Source organism: Zophobas morio, unplaced genomic scaffold, assembly GCF_036711695.1.
Source record: "Zophobas morio isolate AGI-343-1 ecotype UQ-CSIRO unplaced genomic scaffold, CSIRO_AGI_Zmor_V1 ptg000026l, whole genome shotgun sequence".
NCBI classification, from domain to species: domain Eukaryota; kingdom Metazoa; phylum Arthropoda; class Insecta; order Coleoptera; family Tenebrionidae; genus Zophobas; species Zophobas morio.
The window spans coordinates 2,765,663-2,785,405 of record NW_026972131.1 but is presented as its reverse complement, the minus strand read 5'-3'; the positions used below and the strand labels follow the sequence as shown (position 1 = coordinate 2,785,405).

Below are 19,743 nucleotides of genomic sequence, written 5' to 3'. Positions count from 1 at the left end.
CTTGCTTGGGTTTTCATTTTGCAACATTCTCAATTTTTGGTGCAATTTCTTCCGGTGGTGTATTGAGTACTAACTTTGCATTTGTATTGTATCTGAATTGTATCTGTATCTGTAGTGTATTCTGTATTGTAGCTAGATTGTAGGTACCTGTATTGTATTTCCGTTGTATTGTACTGTATAACGTTCTATCCCTCATTAACAATTCCTAGCCCTCTCCTTTCCTAGCGAGATCTGCTCCAGACCTTCCCGTGGTTCTTGCTGAGCATCAACTATCGAGGACAGAAAATTCAAATTCAAAACCAGCAAAATTTCACAAAAATCATGAAAATCGCTCGTTGGTGGCCAACGTGGAGCAAAAGAGACTTTTGTAACTCGACTAACTTTGTTAACTCTATATTCTTAAGGAAAAAAAAATATTACATTTAATTTATCATTTATAAGGACAAATAGTCATTTGCCACGCCGATGCTCATTTTTAGATTAAATGCTCACAAAACGCGTAAATGCTCAATTTGTGTCCGGGGAGATACAATGTTTGCAAGTAGATACACAGTACATCGGGTAGATGCTCAGGTATATAAGAGTAATAATGAAGTAGGTACTTCGTACTTCGAATATGAGTATCTACTCAGTTTTATTCATACCGTCCAATGTCTCGCTTCAATGTTTGATTATGATGTTGATTATGAGCACAACGCTGATCAACTTCCGTATCCGAATTACCCTTGAAATAAATCATCGCGATTTGCACCTTAGGTAGTTCGTTGCACATTTGATTGACTTCGTGGACTTATGTCAGCTTGTCGTCTTCTCGGCATTGTAATGAACTTCATAAAACGACACAGAATTATTTTCACAGTCAATCAAATCTGTAAATTTTGTCTTGAGAATTTTAAAATATTGAAAACTTCAAATCAAATCCTCGAATAACGGTAAAGTTTGAAGTTTTGTCGAAACCAACAAAGTGAACATTAGTAAATAGAGTGGCAGATCAAAATTAATGACACTTTCGCAATGTGTAACTAAATTCACTTTAACTAAGACTTTTCTTAAAATAAACGCCGTTTTTTTTTACGAAAAAACAAAGAACGATTTGAAATGCAATAATACTTTTTTCACAGTCGCACGGAAGAAATAGTTTTGTATGACACGTCAGTTAGGCGACAGGTCCGTCAAGAACGCCAACTATTCAAATTCATTCGAAGTGGCGATTCCCATGCAAAATTTTAATTTTTTTTTTTATCTTTTAGCCGTCTTATTTTTTATAAATTTTCTTACATATAAACCTTGTCCTGACAATAAGGTACACGTAAAAAAAAGAATCGTCCAATTCGGTGCAGTCGTTCTGAAGTTATGGGCGTACATACATTTCGGCGATTCATTTTTATTAATATAGATATATGTATAATTGTCCTATTAATGGAACTTTGTATTCTGTTGGGCAATAAATTTTATCTTATCTTATCTTATCTTTTCGTCCTTTTTCGTCCTTTTTCGTCCTTTTTCGTCCTTTTTCGTCCTTTTCGTCCTTTTTCGACCTTTACGTCCATTTTCGTCCTTTTTCATCCTTTCCTCATCCTTATTAATCCTTCTATCGTCCTTTTTCATATTTTCCTTCCTTTTTTGTTCTTTTCGTATTTTTCGTCCTTTATCGTTTTTTGTTCTTTTCGTATTTTTCGTCCTTTACCGTTTTTTTTTCGTTCTTCGTCCTTTTCGTCCTTTTCCGTCCTTTCTCGTCCTTTTTCGTCCTCTTTCGTCCTTGTTTCGTCCTTTTCCCTTCTTTTCGTATTTTTTGTTCTTTCCGTAGTTTCTCATCCTTGTTCGTCCTTTCCGTCCTTTTCGTCCTTTTTCGTCCTTTTCGTATTTTTCGTCTTTTCCGTAGTTTTTCGTCCTTCTTCGTCCTTTCCGTCATTTTCTTCCTTTTCGTCCTTTCTCATACATTTTCGTCCATTTTCGCACTCTCCGTCTTTTTCGTCCTTTTCGTCCTTTTTCGACCCTATCGTCCTTTTTCGTCCTTTTCTTATTTTTCGTTCTTGTCGTCCTTTTTCGTTCTTTTCATCCTTTTTCGTCCTCTTCGTCCTTTTCGTACTTTTCATCTTTTTCCGTCCTTTTTCGTCCATTTCGTAGTTTTTCGTCCTATTTCGTCCTTTTCGTCCTTTTTCGACCTTTTCGTCCTTTTTCGTCCTTTTCGTCCTTTTCTGTTATTTTCGTATTTTTCGTCCTTCACCGTTTTTTTTTTCGTCCTTCGTCTTTTTATATATAATACTTTATTTCAACGCCAATATAATATATAAATGAACAATAGTTGTATAATCAAGGAAGTCTCTTGAATACCTTTTGATGCATCCCAGTACCTTACTTGCTTTGTTAATAACATGATCAATATGAAAAGAGAAATTCAACTGACTATCAAGAAATATACCGAGATCCTTAACACAGGGCACAGATTTTAAAACAGTATTGTTAATTAAGTAACGAGGAATCGATTTATTTTTTTTCCGAGTAAAGCATATACTATAACATTTTTCCAAGTTTAAATTCATGCTATTCTCAACACACCAACGATATAAACTGTTAAGATCTGCTTGCATTAATTCACAGTCACTGTTACTATTAATATTAAAAAAAAATTCAAGTCGTCAGCAAATAAACTGTAATTGCATTTAAGATTCTTTCCAACATCATTGATAAATAAACAAAACAGAAATGGTCCCAAAATAGATCCTTGAGGAACCCCCGAAGGCACACATCGTCTGTCAGATAAGATACTTTTGATTTTAACCTGCTGAGTTCTACTATCCAGATAACTACCAAACCATTTAAGGAGAGGGTCAAAGACTCCGTAAGCAGCTAATTTTTGTACTAAAATATAATGATTGACTTTGTCAAATGCCTTACAAAAATCACTATAGACGGCGTGAACCTCCAGACCATTACCCATGGATTCAAGAATAGAATTTACATAATGAAATAGATTAGTGATTACAGAGCGCTTTGGAAAGAACCCATGCTGACATGGAGAAATTACAGATTTAAACAAAGGAAATAGTTTCTCTAACACAATAGATTCAAACAGTTTACTTATAGTAGATAACAACGAAATTGGACGGTAATTATTGATACGATTTCTAGCACCATTTTTGTATACTGGGACTACAAACGCGTGTTTCCATGTATTAGGGAAGACTCCTGATGAAAGAGAAAGATTAAATAAAATTTGCAAAGGCAAGACAAGAGCTTCATGACACATTTTTAAAAATTTAGGTGGCAGTCCATCAGGCCCGGGTCCCTTATTGACGTCTAACTTATTAAGAGCATTTTCAATTTCAATAAAACTAACAGAAATAGATCCAACATTAACAGATTTATCAGATAGCAAAGTACATTTCACAAAATTATTGAAATCAAATGCAGTAAAGAAGTATTCATTAAATGCTTCACAGATGGTTTTATCATCACTTAAAATATGCAAGTCCTGAGATAACATAGGCGAAGGTGTATAATTAAGTTTAGATTTTTTGCTAACAAATTTCCAAAAATTTTTGGGATTAGACTTGAGATCATTTTCAATGCCAGCTAAATATATACTATGAGCAATCTTAATTTCAGATTTACAACGTCTTCTAAGAGCTTCAAAAGTTAGGAGATCACAATTACGATTATACATTTTAAAACGTTTATGCACTATTTTTTTTCCCTTATGAGAGAAATCAAAGATTTCGAGAACCATGGAGGAAACAAATTATTTACAAATTTCCTTTTAAAGGAAACAAACAAATGACAAGCTTCATATATGTACATATAAAAAGTTTCAACAGCTACATTAACATCAATACTAGTAAGGACTTGATTCCAGTCAATGGACATCAAAAAATTTAAAACTCTATTGTAACTAACATTGTTGAAATCATAGAAATATTCAAAATAATAATTATAGTCACATGCAAGAAAATTATCAATAATAACAATAAAAGTAGGGTGACTCGGATCAGGCCTAATTAAAGGATTACATAATTGCAACTCAATAGTTGATACATTATAAAAACATAGATCTAAAACATGATTACAATTATTTTTAAAATTATTAAATTGACTAAAACCTAGAGAAGCATAATGATCACAAATATAAGATGAGCGTTCATCACTGAGATCAAAGGGTACAAAGCCAAAATTATCATCAACAATCTTCCATTCAATATTAGGTAGATTAAAATCACCAATAATAATCATATTATCATGACATGATTGATCACAAACAAAATGTAGTGAATTTATATGACTAACAAGTTTTGAAAAATCGCAATTAGGAGGTAAATAAACACAACCTACTATTAAGGTACTAGATTCAGAACAAATCTTGACCCACAGCTCTTCCACCAAGGAGTCATTGAGCATTATTTGACTAGATTTTAAATATTTGTTAACCGCTATTAATACACCGCCTCCATGACTTTTGACACTATTAATAGCATTTCTGTCAGTACGAAAGACTATATAGCGATCATCAAAAACAGATGTACTAATAATATCATCAGATAACCAAGTTTCTGTAAGAACAATAATAGGGTATTCCTCAGAGAGGACGGCACAGTAGAAGTCATTCAATTTTGTCTTTAAGCCCCTTACGTTTTGATAGTACACTAAGGGATTGGCAAGTTTAGGTTTTTGGCACTTATTTGCGGCTGTTTTCCTCCTAAAAAAGAATTTTTAGGAAAATTAAAACGTCTAATGCTAACACCCTGTGGCCAGAAATCTTCCTTTAAAACCATATCCTTGTATTCAAATGGAACTCCTAATTTGAAGGCTTCATAAATCCCATTGACAGAGATATTCTCAACAACCATATCATTAGACGAGAGCTTGTTACGGACGTACTGTTTGACAACTGAGGCTTCAGTGCGCTTAACGACTTTCCCTACATAGAACCATGCCCTCTTTACATAACTAGAGCGAAGTTCACCACACTCATTAACATTTTTTAAAGTACCAACTATTGTGGGAGCCTTCCTTCGTCTGGATTTATGAGAACGACGTTGCACAACCCAGTCATCATCTTGAACATCCTTACAGACAATTTTATCCTTCGGTTTGTCACGGGACGATGAACTCATAATGTCTTGTGTTGGATTATCAGCTGTTGCTTTTTTGTCTCTAGTATTTACATACTTTTTACCAACTCTGTACTCATTTTTAGTGTGTGAAAATACAGGGTTTTTAGGAGCACTGACTTCAGACTCAGAAAAATTGATGCTCTTTTCAGAGTTTGTGACATAATAAGATTTCAACTGTTGCATCTGTTGACTATTCACCATTGAAGGACATGTTAACAACCTTACCAATTCCACATTGCTTTCTTTGAGATTTCGTACATCATTTCGTAACGATTCAATTTGCATAAGCAGTGGCTCTATTGCCTTTGTAATAAGAATTTCGAACTGTGATTGCGGGATAAGTAATTCATCTGGTTGCGATTGAAGAACACTATTATCAAAGTTATCACTATTATCACAACAATTAATACGCGTTTCACTTATTGTTTTTACGTTTTTTAGTACTTTAACACAGCTAGGGTGGCTTAGTGACCCACATTTAATACATGTGAGACCAGCTACCGGCAAAATTTTGCACTTTTTACATGGTTATACGGGGAGACCCGGAGACACGTCTTTATTCTGCGACATCATACCAAGAACTTCGTCCTTTTTCGTCCTGTTTCGTCTTTTTCGTCTTTTCCGTCATTTTTCGTCCTTTTCCGTCCTTTTTCGTTCTGTCTCATCCTTTTTCGTCCTTTTCGTCCTTCTCGACCTTTTCGTTCTGTTTCTTCCTTTTCGTCCTTTTTCGTCCTTTTCGACCTTTTCGTCCTCTTTTGTCCTTTTTCATCATTTTCGTCCTTTTTCGTCCTTTTCTTATATTTCGTCCTTTTCGTCTTCTTCATCCTTTTTCGTCCTTTTTCGTCCTTTTCGTCCAATTTCGTCCATTTCGTCTTGTTTCGTCCTTTCTCGTTTTTTTTTTCGTCCTCTTTCGTCATTTTCGTCCTTTTTCGTCCTTTTCTTATATTTCGTCCTTTTCGTCCTTTTCATCCTTTTTCGTCCTTTTTCGTCCTTTTCGTCCTTTTTTGTCCATTTCGTCCTGTTTCGTCCTCTTTCGTCCTTTTCGTCCTTTTTTGTCCTGTTCCGTCTTTTTCGTCCTTTTCGTCACTTTTCGTCCTTTTCCGTCCTTTTTCGTCCTGTCTCATTCTTTTTCGTCCTTTTCCTCCTTCTCGACCTTTTCGTCCTGTTTCGTCCTTTCCGTCCTTTTAGTCCTTTTTTGTCCTTTTTCGTATTTTTCGTCCTTTTCGTCCTTTTTCGACCTTTTCGTCCTTTTTCATCGCTTTTCGTCCTTATTCGTCCTTTTTCGTCCTGTCTCATCCTTTTTCGTCCTTTCTCGTCCTTTTCGTATTTTTCGTCCTTTCCGTAGTTTTTCGTCCTGTTTCGTCCTTTTTGGATTTTTAATACAAACATATCTCCTGTTGGAATCGAGGGGTTATTGGGACGCCCTGCCACGACTCCAAATTTGCCAGGGCTAATGCTATACTATAATAAGTATGAAGTAGCGACACATTAATAATATGTAAGGTACGAGACAAAAAATTATCACGGTGCAGAATTTTTGCCTAAATGTATTAAAAGAAAGTGAAGATACCTGGTTGATTGAGCAATTCCATTTTTAATTAATTTAATAAAACATTTTCACAGAAAACACTAAACTGAACGAAATTTATTGAAAATATGTAATTTTGTTAACAGACTTATTGTGACAAATTATTATCACGCTTAAAAGGGAAATAACTAACTAACTAAATGAAAACTAATTTAATACCCAATGTATTTTCCACCTGCTTCTATGAGATTGTAGACGCGTTGCTTCATAGAATTGACCAAATGGATGAAGTAATTGACGTCCAAATTCTCCCAAGCCCCCAAGATACCATCTTTCGATTCATTAACTTTTGCGTACTGCTTCCCATCTTTATAAACCTCTCGTACAAGAGAACTCCATACATTCTCAATAGGGTCAGTGACTATGTATTTAACTCTATACTCACTGATAGGGTTGAGATGTAGGCTTTTCGCAAGGTATTATAGCAAAGCTATATTTTGTCGTTGAAACCACGTTTTCGATGAATTAGACACATGAATCGACGCATTATTTTGCTGAAAAATCACTTTGCTGTCTTGAAATAGGTTCAAAGGTGGTTTGAGGTGCATTTCCAACACATCTTGGTAATTCAGAGAGTCCATTCGATTTGATTAATGCTAAGTTATTATTTCCTAAGCTACTAAAGGCACCCCAGACCATAACATTGTCACCTCCTTGAACTCGTTTTGACAAATACTTTGGTTCTTTCCGTGAATCGTGCCAATAATATCTAAAACTATCAGGATCATCAAGATTAACTTTCTTTTCATCTGAAAAAACTATCTGGAACCATTCTTCATTTTTCGTCTGCATTTCTCTGGTCCATTCACGACGTTTTTGAATATGTTCTTTTGTTAACATTTGTTGTTTCTTATATTTGACATATTTAACATTTTTGTCATTAGCCAGTACTCGCAAAACTGTTCTTTTGTGAACAGGAAGTCCTAGGGTCGTCTTTATCATTTGAGACGACATGTTATCCTTTATACCCGGAGTCACAATGGATCTTTTGGCACGTGCAGTGAGTTTTTCTTTTCTTCCACAATTTTGTCGTCCATTTTCACTGTATTTCTTTCTTACAAACTTGGAGATTCTGGTCCGATCTCTTCCAATCTTTCATCCTATTTCCGCAAAAGTCAAACCTTGGTCATAGTATGCCTCAATCTGTCCTTTTTCACGTTCTGTTAAATCGTTTTCTTTGCCCATGGCGAAAGACAATTATTGTAGCTCAGCCAATTATATTTCGACACTTTATCAGTTCTAACAAACAATTGCACATCGTGCATATCATACAAATAAACAACAATTACGCATACTACGTTTTTCTAATTGATTTTTATACAAAAAGTGATGCGTGATAATTTTTTGTCTCAAAATTTCTTGACACAATTGAGTTTTCACAGATCAGAAATTATTTGATGCAAAAATATCACTGAAAAAAGCATTTTGTATACTAAATTAACTTCTACTGGGTGTATTATTTAGTCAAAGGTCTAGATAATAAAAAATTCTTAAAAAATTGCACCGTGATAATTTTTTGTCTCGTACCTTAGTATATTAAGTATTAAGAACGGTAAGGGGTGTTTACTGGTCGAGGGCAAAAGTTTGGAGACCAATTTGTCTGAGACCAGTAAACCCCCTTAACGTTCGTGATGCTTATACTATTTTTTGTACGACCATCAAAAGATTTGCGTCTTTTTATCAAATTCATAATTTGAAAGAATTTATATCAAACATCAACAAGGTCGTTTTTTAATTTAAAATTTGTTACTATGGTTTCGATTAATATAAACAACAATTTTAAAAATCAGCTTCCATTTTGACGGCTGTCGATTTAGATTTGATCTGGGTTGATTTCGAGTTAATTTTCTTTCCGCGACTATTAGTGAGTGATTTATTTGCTTAAAATATCAATCATGAGTGATTCTGAAAGCGAAAATGTCGAAGTCGAACACGCATGGAATTTAAAAGAAAAAAAATCTTGAATGCATGATTACTTACCGTTCAGCTGAACAGTAAGTAATTTACTTACCGTTCGCCTCTTAGTTGTTAGTCGTAGCAATAGCAACCCGTAACCTGAACTTACTGCTATGGAAACCTGTGCGGTAAATGATCAAAAAAGCAATGGTCGTACAAAAATATGTATTAACAAATTGATTATTTTATCCAAGGACTGGATTAATCGTATTTAAAGGTGTTTGTTTTGCTTGCTTACAAGGTCGGTACATGAACTTTAGCTGAGATTTCATTACTGTTTATAGTAGAGTTAACTGTAGAGCGAATAATCGCTGTATTGTGTATCTTTGACTTATCTATTTCACATAAACTGCCGTGTTGTATGTGCGTTGGTGTCATCACTTTCAAGAACCCAAAACCTTTTTGGGGAATGCAGCACACTGTAATTTCTATATCCATCCCTTGGAACAGAAAGTGGATCATATATTTAACTTATGCCAATTTAGACAATCGAGAAAAATATTTTATTTTGATTATGCAAAAGAGAAATTCTACCACAGTGTGTCAAGGAATAAGTAGTGGGTAATGAAAAGATATCTTGAGACTTTTCGATAATTTTGACTGTTTGCAGAGATTGCTTGTTGTCAAACGCCACTACAAAATCGTAGTAACGGAATTGTTTTTGTACAGTCCATCTGTTTCAATTTTTCCACGACATCGTAAAACTCAGTATCTCTTTTTTCCACCACTGATACTTTGCATTATGCTGTGAGAAACAAGAACAACAAAGCGCTATCTCATTTTAACTTAAGCGGATGTGCGAAATAAAAAACACATAGTGTCGGAGTGAAACCCAAAATTTGACAGAGGTTCTCAAACAGTTACGTATTATTGCAGGCTTTATAATAACAGTTTTTTGTTTGAGAAATTTAGAACCGCCCCTAAAATGCTAGGCAACACGTACCATCTCAACTGCAATGATAGAAAGTGAGACAAAAATAGTAACGTTTGAGAAGTATTATCTGTTACGGTTTTACAAGACTATTATGCATGTTTCGAGAGGAAGAGAGGCGTCATGATTTCCCAACTAAGAATTATAAAATATTTATCTTCATGACAGTTATTTCAAAAAACAGTTTTCTTCGTGTTTACTTTGTGTTCTTCTCGGAATTATTTATTGTTTTATTCTTTAGTACACCACCAATTTTGGTTATCTTTTCCAGTCAATAGTTTAAATCCTCACTGAAATGAATATGTATAAATAAATAAATAAAAGTCTTCGTTTGGTGACATAGTACAAATGTGAGCATTAGTACAGTCTCAATGTCTGAGTTGTTACATTATAAAAGTAGTATAAGCTGATTCAAAGAAAAATCCGTCTAGTAACCCTGACCTTCATTGTTAACAAAATACATACAGATAACGTTGACTTGTAATCATAATTAACACTGTGTTGCCATCTAAACTACTAAAATTAATGATTAATTATTGACATATTTATAAATTCATTTTTTCAAAAGATAACAATAATTACAATATGTCTGACACATATTCTCTTACGTAATTAATTACTTTATTTACACAAGCGTTGCGATTAAAAATGCTTAATTGTTCTTAACAATTTAAATAGTTCATAAACCTAATAAAAATAGGCTATTAAAAATATCTCTGTCACTTTCTTGGCAACATACGTCTTACGCAATATTTAAAACACATCAGACGTTAGTTTTCTCTCCGCTTAAAATTAACGCAGACTCATTGTTGATCTTAAAATAACACGTGTACTGCAGCATCAGTGTGGATTAAAGTAGATTCACATATTCATTAACTCAGTATCACACAGAATGACGAACCCACCAGTTTAGACGAAGTACAAAAAAAAACTGTCAAAATGTTTACTGAAAGCATAACAGTTAAAAGTGGTAGCCATAATGTAGTAGTAGAGAAAGAAAAAGACTGGTTTCAAATTCTCGCAATTTTTTTAGGTAAGTATTTAGATTACTATTATTAATTAGGTATTGATAAAATTATATGTATTTTAGCATGCATCTCAGCACTGACTGCTGGCATGTTGTTCTCATGGTCATCGCCTTCAATTCCAAAGATCGTAGAAGACAAAGTTAACTACAACATAACACTTGATGAAGCTTCATATTTTACGGTTTTACCCCCCATAGGTGCTATTGTTTCGTCATTCCTTTTTGCAGTACTAAGTGATTCTATTGGACGAAAAAATACTCTTTTGTTAGTCGCCATTCCACACATAGTTTCTCTAATTCTCATATCGACAGCGACATCTGTTTACGTATTCTATGTAGCCAGATTTATTACAGGCTTTGGTGATTCATGTCTCTTCTCCTCTCTACCTGTGTATGTAGGAGAAATTGCCACCCCAAAAGTCCGAGGACTATGGGGCAATCTCATGACTTTCCTAATATACTTTGGTCAAGTCTTGATAAACATCATAGGCAGTTATACCTCGATTCCTACGGCTGCCTATATTTGCCTATTATTCCCCACACTATTCTTCTGCACTTTCATCTTTATGCCAGAATCGCCGTACTTTTATCTGATGAAAGGTCGAACGAACGATGCTCGCATTTCACTACAAAGACTTCTCAGAAAACAAAATGTTGAAAACGAGTTGGACAAGCTCAAAGCTGACGTTGATCGCCAAATGTCAGAATCCGGAAACTGGAAAGACGTTTTCATGATAGACAGCAACAGAAAAGCGGTTTACGCAGGAATCTTCTTGCGAGCATCTCAACAATTAGGTGGAATTTCATCTTTCGCTGTTTATACACAATACATCTTTTTGAAATCCGGTGGAGACGTTTCAGCCAGTACATCTGCGATTATTTTCATGGGTTTATGTACTGTTTTAAACCTTTGCGCAGGAGTAACTTTAGACAAAATAGGTCGAAGAAGATCCTACTTTTTGTCGTTGCTGATGTGTGGTATCGTCTTAATGTGCGAAGCGATTTATTTCTTCCTCGATCAGTTCTATGGCACCGAAGTTAATGTACAAATCGTTAATTGGATACCTCTGGCAGGAATGATTTTATATGTGTTCTTCTACTCATTCGGTCTTGGAATAGTCCCGACACTAATGTTGGGTGAACTTTTTTCAGCCAGTATTAAAGCAAAAGGTTTAATATTGTTGAATGTTGTGTTTGGAGTTTTAGTATGTTGTACCACCAAACTTTTCCACTTGCTTGATACAAACTTTGGTTTGTTTTCTCCGTTTTTATTTTTTTCTGTTAGTTGCTTTATATCAACCGTGCTGGCCTTATTTTTTGTTCCCGAAACAAAAGGCAAAACATTAGAAGAAATTCAGCAGTCTTTAAAAAGCAACAAATCGAAAGACAACAAAAGTGGTGTTTAACTAACTACTAAAATAAAATATATTTTTAATAATGCAGCTATTTTCTTGATTTTTATGAGTTTTAATTAAATAAATATATTATATATGTACCTACAGGGTGGGTCATGAGGTGCGTGGTTCTTGAAATTTCAAAAAAATGACAATTATTATACTAGACTAGTTTTTTCGTACTGGAGGGGTCATGAAACGTCGAGAAAACATGAAAGTGGCCATTCGTCCGATGGACTCGATTACTATACTTCCTTAGCGTACACTCAGGAAGCGTGTTCAGATGCAACTGGTGGACCGCAAACGTTGGAAAAGTACTGCTAAATAAAACACAAAATATGGAGGACACAAAATCATTTATTTCTCCGGTGCCAAAAAAAAAGAAAAAAAAACTGCGACTAAATTGTGCCGGTTGAAGACACTTCTTAATGCTCAGCTACAAAAAAACTTGCCTACCTTTGAATGAAATCAAATTAAACGTTCTGAATCAGTGCAAATATTTGAATATCATAAATGTAATAAAAACAAAGAACAATCTGAGCGGAGTTTGGGGCTCCTGGTTGTGGCTGTTCTCCGCCCACAACGGTGATTCTATTCTATTAGCAAGGACTGCGCATCCACCACGTGTTTCTGTGTTATTTACCTCAATTCCATTTAAATGTTCACTTTCTATGACCCTAATATAAACGACAACCGAACAAGTGTTAAAGTTTCAAAAAGAACAATTAAATTGGCCATACACTCTCGCGAACTTTTAAACAGCAAAAAATTCTTATCTGAGATTAAGACAATTTATATGATGGAAACATTAATCAACAAAATATTTACATAAAAAAAAAACTAGCAAAGATTTATAAAAACAAAAAAGATCTGGTGTGAAATAAAACTTGTGCAGATAAAAAAATTACGTGAGATTAGGAACTGCAGAATATGAAAATTTGTGTTCAATTTATATTATACAACAAAAAATTTACTGAAGTTAAAATTGTGTGATAACGAAAAATTGCATGAGGTGAAAATTTGGAAAGCTAACAAAATTACATGAGCTTAATATTTGCCACTCTTTATCAACGATTCAAACAAAGAATTTACCTAATGGTAAATTATGCCACACTTTATCAACGACTCCAACAAAGAATTTATCTGATGTTAAATTAAACGTTGAGAGAAAAATGTCTCGATGATGTAATGATGATAACGATGATAACTGCCTACGGGGAAAATTTCAATCCTCCCATACCTCAGTCCACGATATTATGAATTCTACCGCACTTTCCAGAGTGGGACAACATTAGGTTAATTTAACCGCCGTTAATGGTTGACTGATAAAACTGAAAGTTTTACCAAATATGTATTAAATCGAACCAAATAAATGATTAAAATAACAGACTTAAAACTTGTGAAATAAAAAATTTATTGAATAATGTGTGAGTTCACCGTGATTTCTAATGCTCTTAAATATAGGCATCCAGAAAACTTATTTATAATTTGATAGACAAAGGATGAGTCCTGATTAAGTGAATCTCATGAAATCTTCTAGCAAGTGCTGTATCTAAATAATCTCCTGACTGTTAAATTGTGTTAGAACCAGTTAACGATTAAAATCATGACATGAACTGTGAATTTACAATGAATCAACTTTACATGTGTTAGACGTCAGTTGAAAATTCACCTATTGATTCAGCCAAATTAAAAATTAGTAGATTATTAGAACAAATTGGTAACATCTTTCGGATGATTTTGTTTATTTTTCACTTTTTCCGCTTCTGCTTTAAGTGCAACGATTTCGCTTTTTGGTGCTCCAATAATAGTAATGATCACACGTCCATCGCAAAAAAATGAAGTTTTTTGTTTTTATGGGATAAACGGTTGTTTTCAGTTCTTGAGATTCCAATGCAATCAAGGTGTACTGGTAAGCGACACATATCACAATGTACACTCTCGGATTCATTGTAGTTTTTCTTACATTCACTTACTACGTGGACCAACCATTTTAGACACGTCTGTACCTCACAGCGGTACACTCACTCTTATCACATATTTCCAAACTCTTAAAATTCGAACAAAATATGATTTCTAGCTAAAATTTCATAGTTTCCTTGGTATTTTCGGGCCCACTGGGTGTCTGCTAGTCTAGAAAACAGTAGAAAACGCTTGAAAAATAGCACTTTGTGGAGACCAGATTTGAATTAAAATTTCGCACTGAATTTGAAAAAAAAATGCAATCAAGAAAATCGTTAAACGTAGGCAACCATGTGCACGTTTAGTTTTTTTTGGTAGTTGGTAGCTCTCCTAGGGAATTTTTCGTTGAGAGGGTTGGTAGAGGATGATTTGGTGGCTAGAGACAGAGGGTGAGAGGCGTCCCTTTTGGTTTGTTTGTTATGAGTGAAACCACGTGGAGAGTTAGCTAGGTTAAGTTTAGTTGTTTTGGTAGTCAATAAAAAAGAGGAAGCCTTTGTTTAACGACAATTAATCGAACCGATTGCGATGCCACAATTTTCCCAAAGCGTGGTGTAAATTTGTCTTGTTGTTTGTAAATTGAGAGTTCATGTTAGGATTTGAATCATTAACTGGTTCTAACACAATTTAACGGTTCTGACATTATTTAGATACAGCACTTGTTAGAAGATTTCATGAAATTCACTTAGTCAGGACTCATCCTTTGTTTATCAAATCATAAATAAGTTTTCTGGATGCTTATACTTAAGTCTTACATTATAACACTTCTTAATTAAACACACAAAATTGCTAATAGTGCTTTTACGGCAACCTAACGTTGTCCCACTCTGGGAAAAGGACCGTGAAAGTACGGTAGAATTCATAATTTCGTGGACTGAGGTACGGGGGGATTAAGAATTTCACCTTACCAACCATCTTACAGAATTGTACAATTTTTCTGATTTGACACCAGGTTTTATTACTGTGGACAGATCGTCCATCAACAATGTCAATTAAATTGGTAGTAAAATTCATCCCTGAACAACACCTCGTTTGCAACAACATAACTGGTGATTTTATTGTTTAATAAAATTTTAAGTTGGCAGGAGTGTGGTGTGTGTATTGGCTTCGGTGTTACTTTTACCTTCTTCACAAACTACTTTAAGCTTTGCTTAAAATGTAGGTAAAATTCCAGGAATTGTGTCGGAGGCTTCAGAAGTCACGGTTATTTATGGTAGCAAGTCCTTTTGACTCAGTACAGAGGAAATAATTACTTATTTAAACACACTCGTTGGATATTTATGAGATTTTAGGACCGAATTATAGGGTTCTTATGGTAACAATGGTCGTATAACTCGAGACGATTTTATTAGGTAGAACCTTCACCAATTATTCTTGAAACTTTGAAGTCGCATTTTGACCAATTTTTGGACAATTTTAGACGATAAACACGCTATAGTTTTTGAATCAGCAAGTCGAGATCTGTATCGCTGAATTTTTGGAGAATTTTTTAACAACTTTTTCAAAAATTGAAATTTTTTTTCCGCTATACCGGGTGTCTGGAAAATGGCGGATTAACCCTTCAGTACGTTTGTACGGGGGTTTCGGGAGTCCCAGAAAAATAATGAAAAAATTCTTTATATGTTATTTGGCATTATCAGCCTTATCTTGGCAAGCACTAGCCCCGCCCACCCACTCTTTATTTTTTTAGAAGGCTAGTACCTGCTCAGATAAGACTGATTTTGGCAAATAAGACAAACAAAGGAAATCTATCTCCCAGATTTTTTTGTGAAGTTTTAAGTAACTTAGGGAAAATCTCCATTTTTAATAGATTATGAAATTTTTTGTTTTCTTTTTTTCGAGTAATTTCAAAGCTTAACACACGGGATTTTGTGTTAAGTTCGATCCTCTGAAGCTTTTTACGACTTCAGTCCTTCGAAAATTCATACCATTTTTTTTAAATATGCACAATGAAATCGAGCAAATTTTGAGATATTTAACAAATTTGACTTTGAAAGCGTATATTTCGAAAAGCAATCGTGGTATTGATATGGAATTGTTCGTCCTTATAGACCCATCATTTCTGTGTAAAGCAACATACCGTAATCTTGAATTCAGCTCTTCGAAGTCGATTTCCCAAAACTTTGTGTTAATTTTTAGACAATTCGGCAAAATTTTCAATTTTTTTCCGTTCAGAAGCTAAAAAATAATTACTTTTAGATCGATCTGACATGACAGACTTATCATTGTTTTAACTTCCCAAGCCAAGTTAGTTTTAAGTTTTCTCGATGTTCCAAAGCCCCTAGAATATGAACAATAGGTAATAATTAGACCAATTATTTCCAAAATTATCCTACCGATTGTTGTCAAATTTTAGATATAATTTTGTGTTATCATGTAGTTGGTAAATCACTTTCTAAGATTTGTCTAATTTTGTTTGACATTAGTTTGATGGGCGGGGCTAGTACCTGCTAAGATAAAATTAATTTTGGCCAATGACATACCTTCTAAGAAAATAGAGGGTGAGTGGGCGGGGCTAGTAGCTGCTAAGACAACACTGATTTTGGCAAATGAGATACCCAATAAGAAAAGCGAGGGCGGGTGGGCGGGGCTATAATCTGCTAAGATAAAAGTGAATTTGGCAAATGAGATACCCTCTAAGAAAAGAGAGGGCAGGTGGGCATGTCTAGTACCTACTAAGAGAAAAACCGATTTTGACAAATGACATACGATGTGGGCGGGGCGAGTACCTGCTCAAATAAGGCCGAGTTTGGCAAATGACATACTCTTTAAGAAAAGGGGGGGGGGGCTAGTATTTGTTAAGAGTGATTTTCACAAATGACATATTCTCTAAGAAATATGAGGGCGGGCGGGTGGGGCTAGTATTTGCTAAGATAAAACTGATTTTGGCAAATGAGATAGCCTCTAAGAAAAGAGAGGGTGGGTGGGCGGGGCTAGTAGCTGCCAAGGAAACACTGATTTTGGCAGATGAGATACCTTCTAAGAAAACTGAGGGCGGGTGGGCGGGGCTATAATCTGCTAAGATAAAAGTGAATTTGGCAAATGAAATACTCTCTAAGAAAAGAGAAGGCGAGTGGGTGGGGCTAGTACTTGTTAAGACTGATTTTGGTAAATGACATATTCTATAAGAAAATAGAGGGCGGGCGGGCGGGCGGGCCGAGTATTTGCTAAGATAAAACTGATTTTGGCAAATAACATAAGCTCTAAGAAAAGAGAGGGTAGGTGGGCGGGGCTAGTCCCTGCTAAGATAAGTCTGATTTTGGCACATCACGTACCTTCTAAGAAATTAATTAAATTATTATAAGAAAGGGCACTAGAGGCTCCATGGCACTTTCAAATTCTTTCCAAACGATAATATCTACAACCTCATTTTGTTTTCAATTTTTCAAAAAAAAAAAAAAATAATAAAACGGGGTTCCAAAATTAAATCAAAAACAGGTCGGGTCAGAATTTTTCAAAAATAGAACAGCAAACTCGCCAAAAATTGTTTTAAATAATTAAAAAAAATCTCCATGGGTCCCCAAAATAATACACCATGGATACCCAAGAGTCTCCCGAATTAAAAAAAAAACAAGCGCACTCAAGACTTTTTCAAATTCGTAAAAAATAAAACACTATTAAAACTCAAACAATTTTTTCAAATTCATCCAGAAACTGAACACCAGATTCTTTTAAATTTATCCGAAAATAAAACACCAGAGGACCTAAAATTAGCTGCGCAAATTTTAAGACGCTAAACATTTTTAACTGGTTACTCGATTTTTGCTGATTTGGTACTAACCCCAGTCGCCCGCTCTCTATTTTTTTAGAAATTATGTCATTGACCACAATCACTTTTATCTTAGCAGGTACTAGCCCCGCCCACCCGCCCGTTCTTTTTGTAGAGCCTATCTCCTCTGCCAAAATTACTCTTATTTTAGCAGGTACTTCTAGGTAATCTAAAAACAAAAAATCACTGACTTTTGGAGAATGATATAGACAGGATATAGAAGTCTTGATGTTGTCAGTTTGAATATTGATTGCACAAACTTCGAAGATTTGCTCAGTGAGGTCAAATCCCATGATATCTTTACTTACAGTTGCAAGATCTTCTCTGACAAGAATTATCACACCTTCTCCTTGGATTGAGTTTCTACAACAATACCTCACAATGCTGTATTTTGTATTTGTGAATTTTAATCGACTCAATTTTTTCATTTATTAGCCAAGTCTCAATTAAGCATAGCACTTCAGGATAATTTAGCGAAGGAATGAGCACATTCATGTTGTCACTTAAACTGGTTTTATAATTTTAGCGTTATAATAATAATTACCGTATCTTGCAATCTTCCAATAAACGGTCGATTTGTTGTTTTATTGCAATTTTATAATAATGTCTTTATCGGAAATCATCACATATTTATCACGTATTATTTCGTCTTTTAGGGGGAGTAAATTTTTTTTAGATCTTATGAGGAGTTCACTTAAGGAAAGTTCTGATTTAATCCATGGTACAAGAAGACATGGTATGCTACGTCACATTGCCTTGAAACACTCTTCTGACAACTTCAAAAGTTGTCAAATGTCAATTTATCAATGATATGTGAGGTTAGAACGGAGGTTAAGATTCTAAGGGTGGTGCTAAGTTGAAATCAAATGATAATAAATGTGTTCAAAATTTAGCATCGTTCGTTGATAGTGATAATACGAACATGCAACAAGGCAGAATTTAAAGTTGGCGGTTGTAACATCCAGATGACGTCACACAAAATACGCCCCAGACAGTTTCTACATTGCATTAGGTTATTTAAGACATTTCTGTTTAGACAGTCTGACACAACTTGTTTCAGACTGCAGCTTGCTCACTTGTTAAATTTTTGGAACCACTGACTTCGCCAGCTGACTTAGGTTTTTCCACGCTATTGATTTGGTAGCGTGAAAGTTACTACAAAACTGACAACAGGTCCGAATTTTTGGGGTGTTTTTTTTTAGAGATCCTGTTATGATCCTGTCAACCTGTCAAAATCATATTTGATCAGATTGATGCTATTTATTTCGATGGTGTGTGCTTAGGGTATTAATGAAATATTATGAAAACGCTCAAGTTATTCCATACACGAACTCACAAGTGAAAAAATCGTAACATACAGTAAATTCTGACAATGACCTTTTTCTTGCCTCCTGGTTGAAAAACAAATTCAAGTCATGAATGGTACAGCAGTTGAAGAAGGGTCAGTGACTGACAGAAGACCGCTAATTACCTGTAAGTTTTTCTATTCATGTAATTAAGACACCACATTTCATTTGCTGTTGATAGGTGCGGGTGAATTGGAAGTATTTTCAACCTTCGAAGACAGCTTATTTCAAGCTCTTCCTCAAGATTCTTGCGAATGGAGACGGTCATTAGGGCGCCCAGTTCGATCAGTGCACATCGGTGCAAATTTTGCTCCATTTAGTGCTTTGGCATTGCCTAAAGGTAATCAATGGGACCTGATCAGACAACCACTGTTTCACATTTATTGGACTGAATGCACGGTAATGTGTTTGTAATTTTCAACAAATACTATAAGTTATGTACTGTAGGACGTTGATTTGTATAAAACAACCGTTCGAGATGATATTGAAAACTGGTTGAAAGAGTTAACATCTAGGGACATACCAGATTTTCTTATTGTGGTTGTAGAGAACTACGATGGAAAACGTACTAATAAACTGTTACCAAGGACTACTGTGTTGGATAAAATTCGAACTGATTTTGCTCCAAAACAGGGTATGAAAATATGTACTTGTTAAAACAG

General features: G+C 34.8%; 2 protein-coding genes across 2 annotated transcripts in view; both read left to right on the top strand.

The window, feature by feature from the left end:
* Nucleotides 1–10,351: 10,351 nt before the first annotated feature.
* On the top strand, nucleotides 10,352–12,108 carry LOC135136547 (facilitated trehalose transporter Tret1-like). The gene is made up of 2 exons (XM_064065886.1): nucleotides 10,352–10,619; nucleotides 10,677–12,108. Exons 1-2 carry the CDS (start codon nucleotides 10,526–10,528, stop codon nucleotides 12,017–12,019), a joined length of 1,437 nt encoding a protein of 478 aa, XP_063921956.1. The 5' UTR covers nucleotides 10,352–10,525; the 3' UTR covers nucleotides 12,020–12,108.
* A 6,817-nt stretch (nucleotides 12,109–18,925) lies between these two features.
* Nucleotides 18,926–19,743, top strand: part of LOC135135999 (trafficking protein particle complex subunit 10) — a 39,303-nt gene continuing 38,485 nt past the window's right edge. The window contains exons 1-3 of the mRNA XM_064065104.1: nucleotides 18,926–19,208; nucleotides 19,263–19,480; nucleotides 19,529–19,715. Coding sequence (XP_063921174.1) covers nucleotides 19,151–19,208; nucleotides 19,263–19,480; nucleotides 19,529–19,715 — 463 coding nt within the window. The 5' untranslated portion in view covers nucleotides 18,926–19,150. The remainder of the gene's footprint in view (nucleotides 19,209–19,262; nucleotides 19,481–19,528; nucleotides 19,716–19,743) is intronic.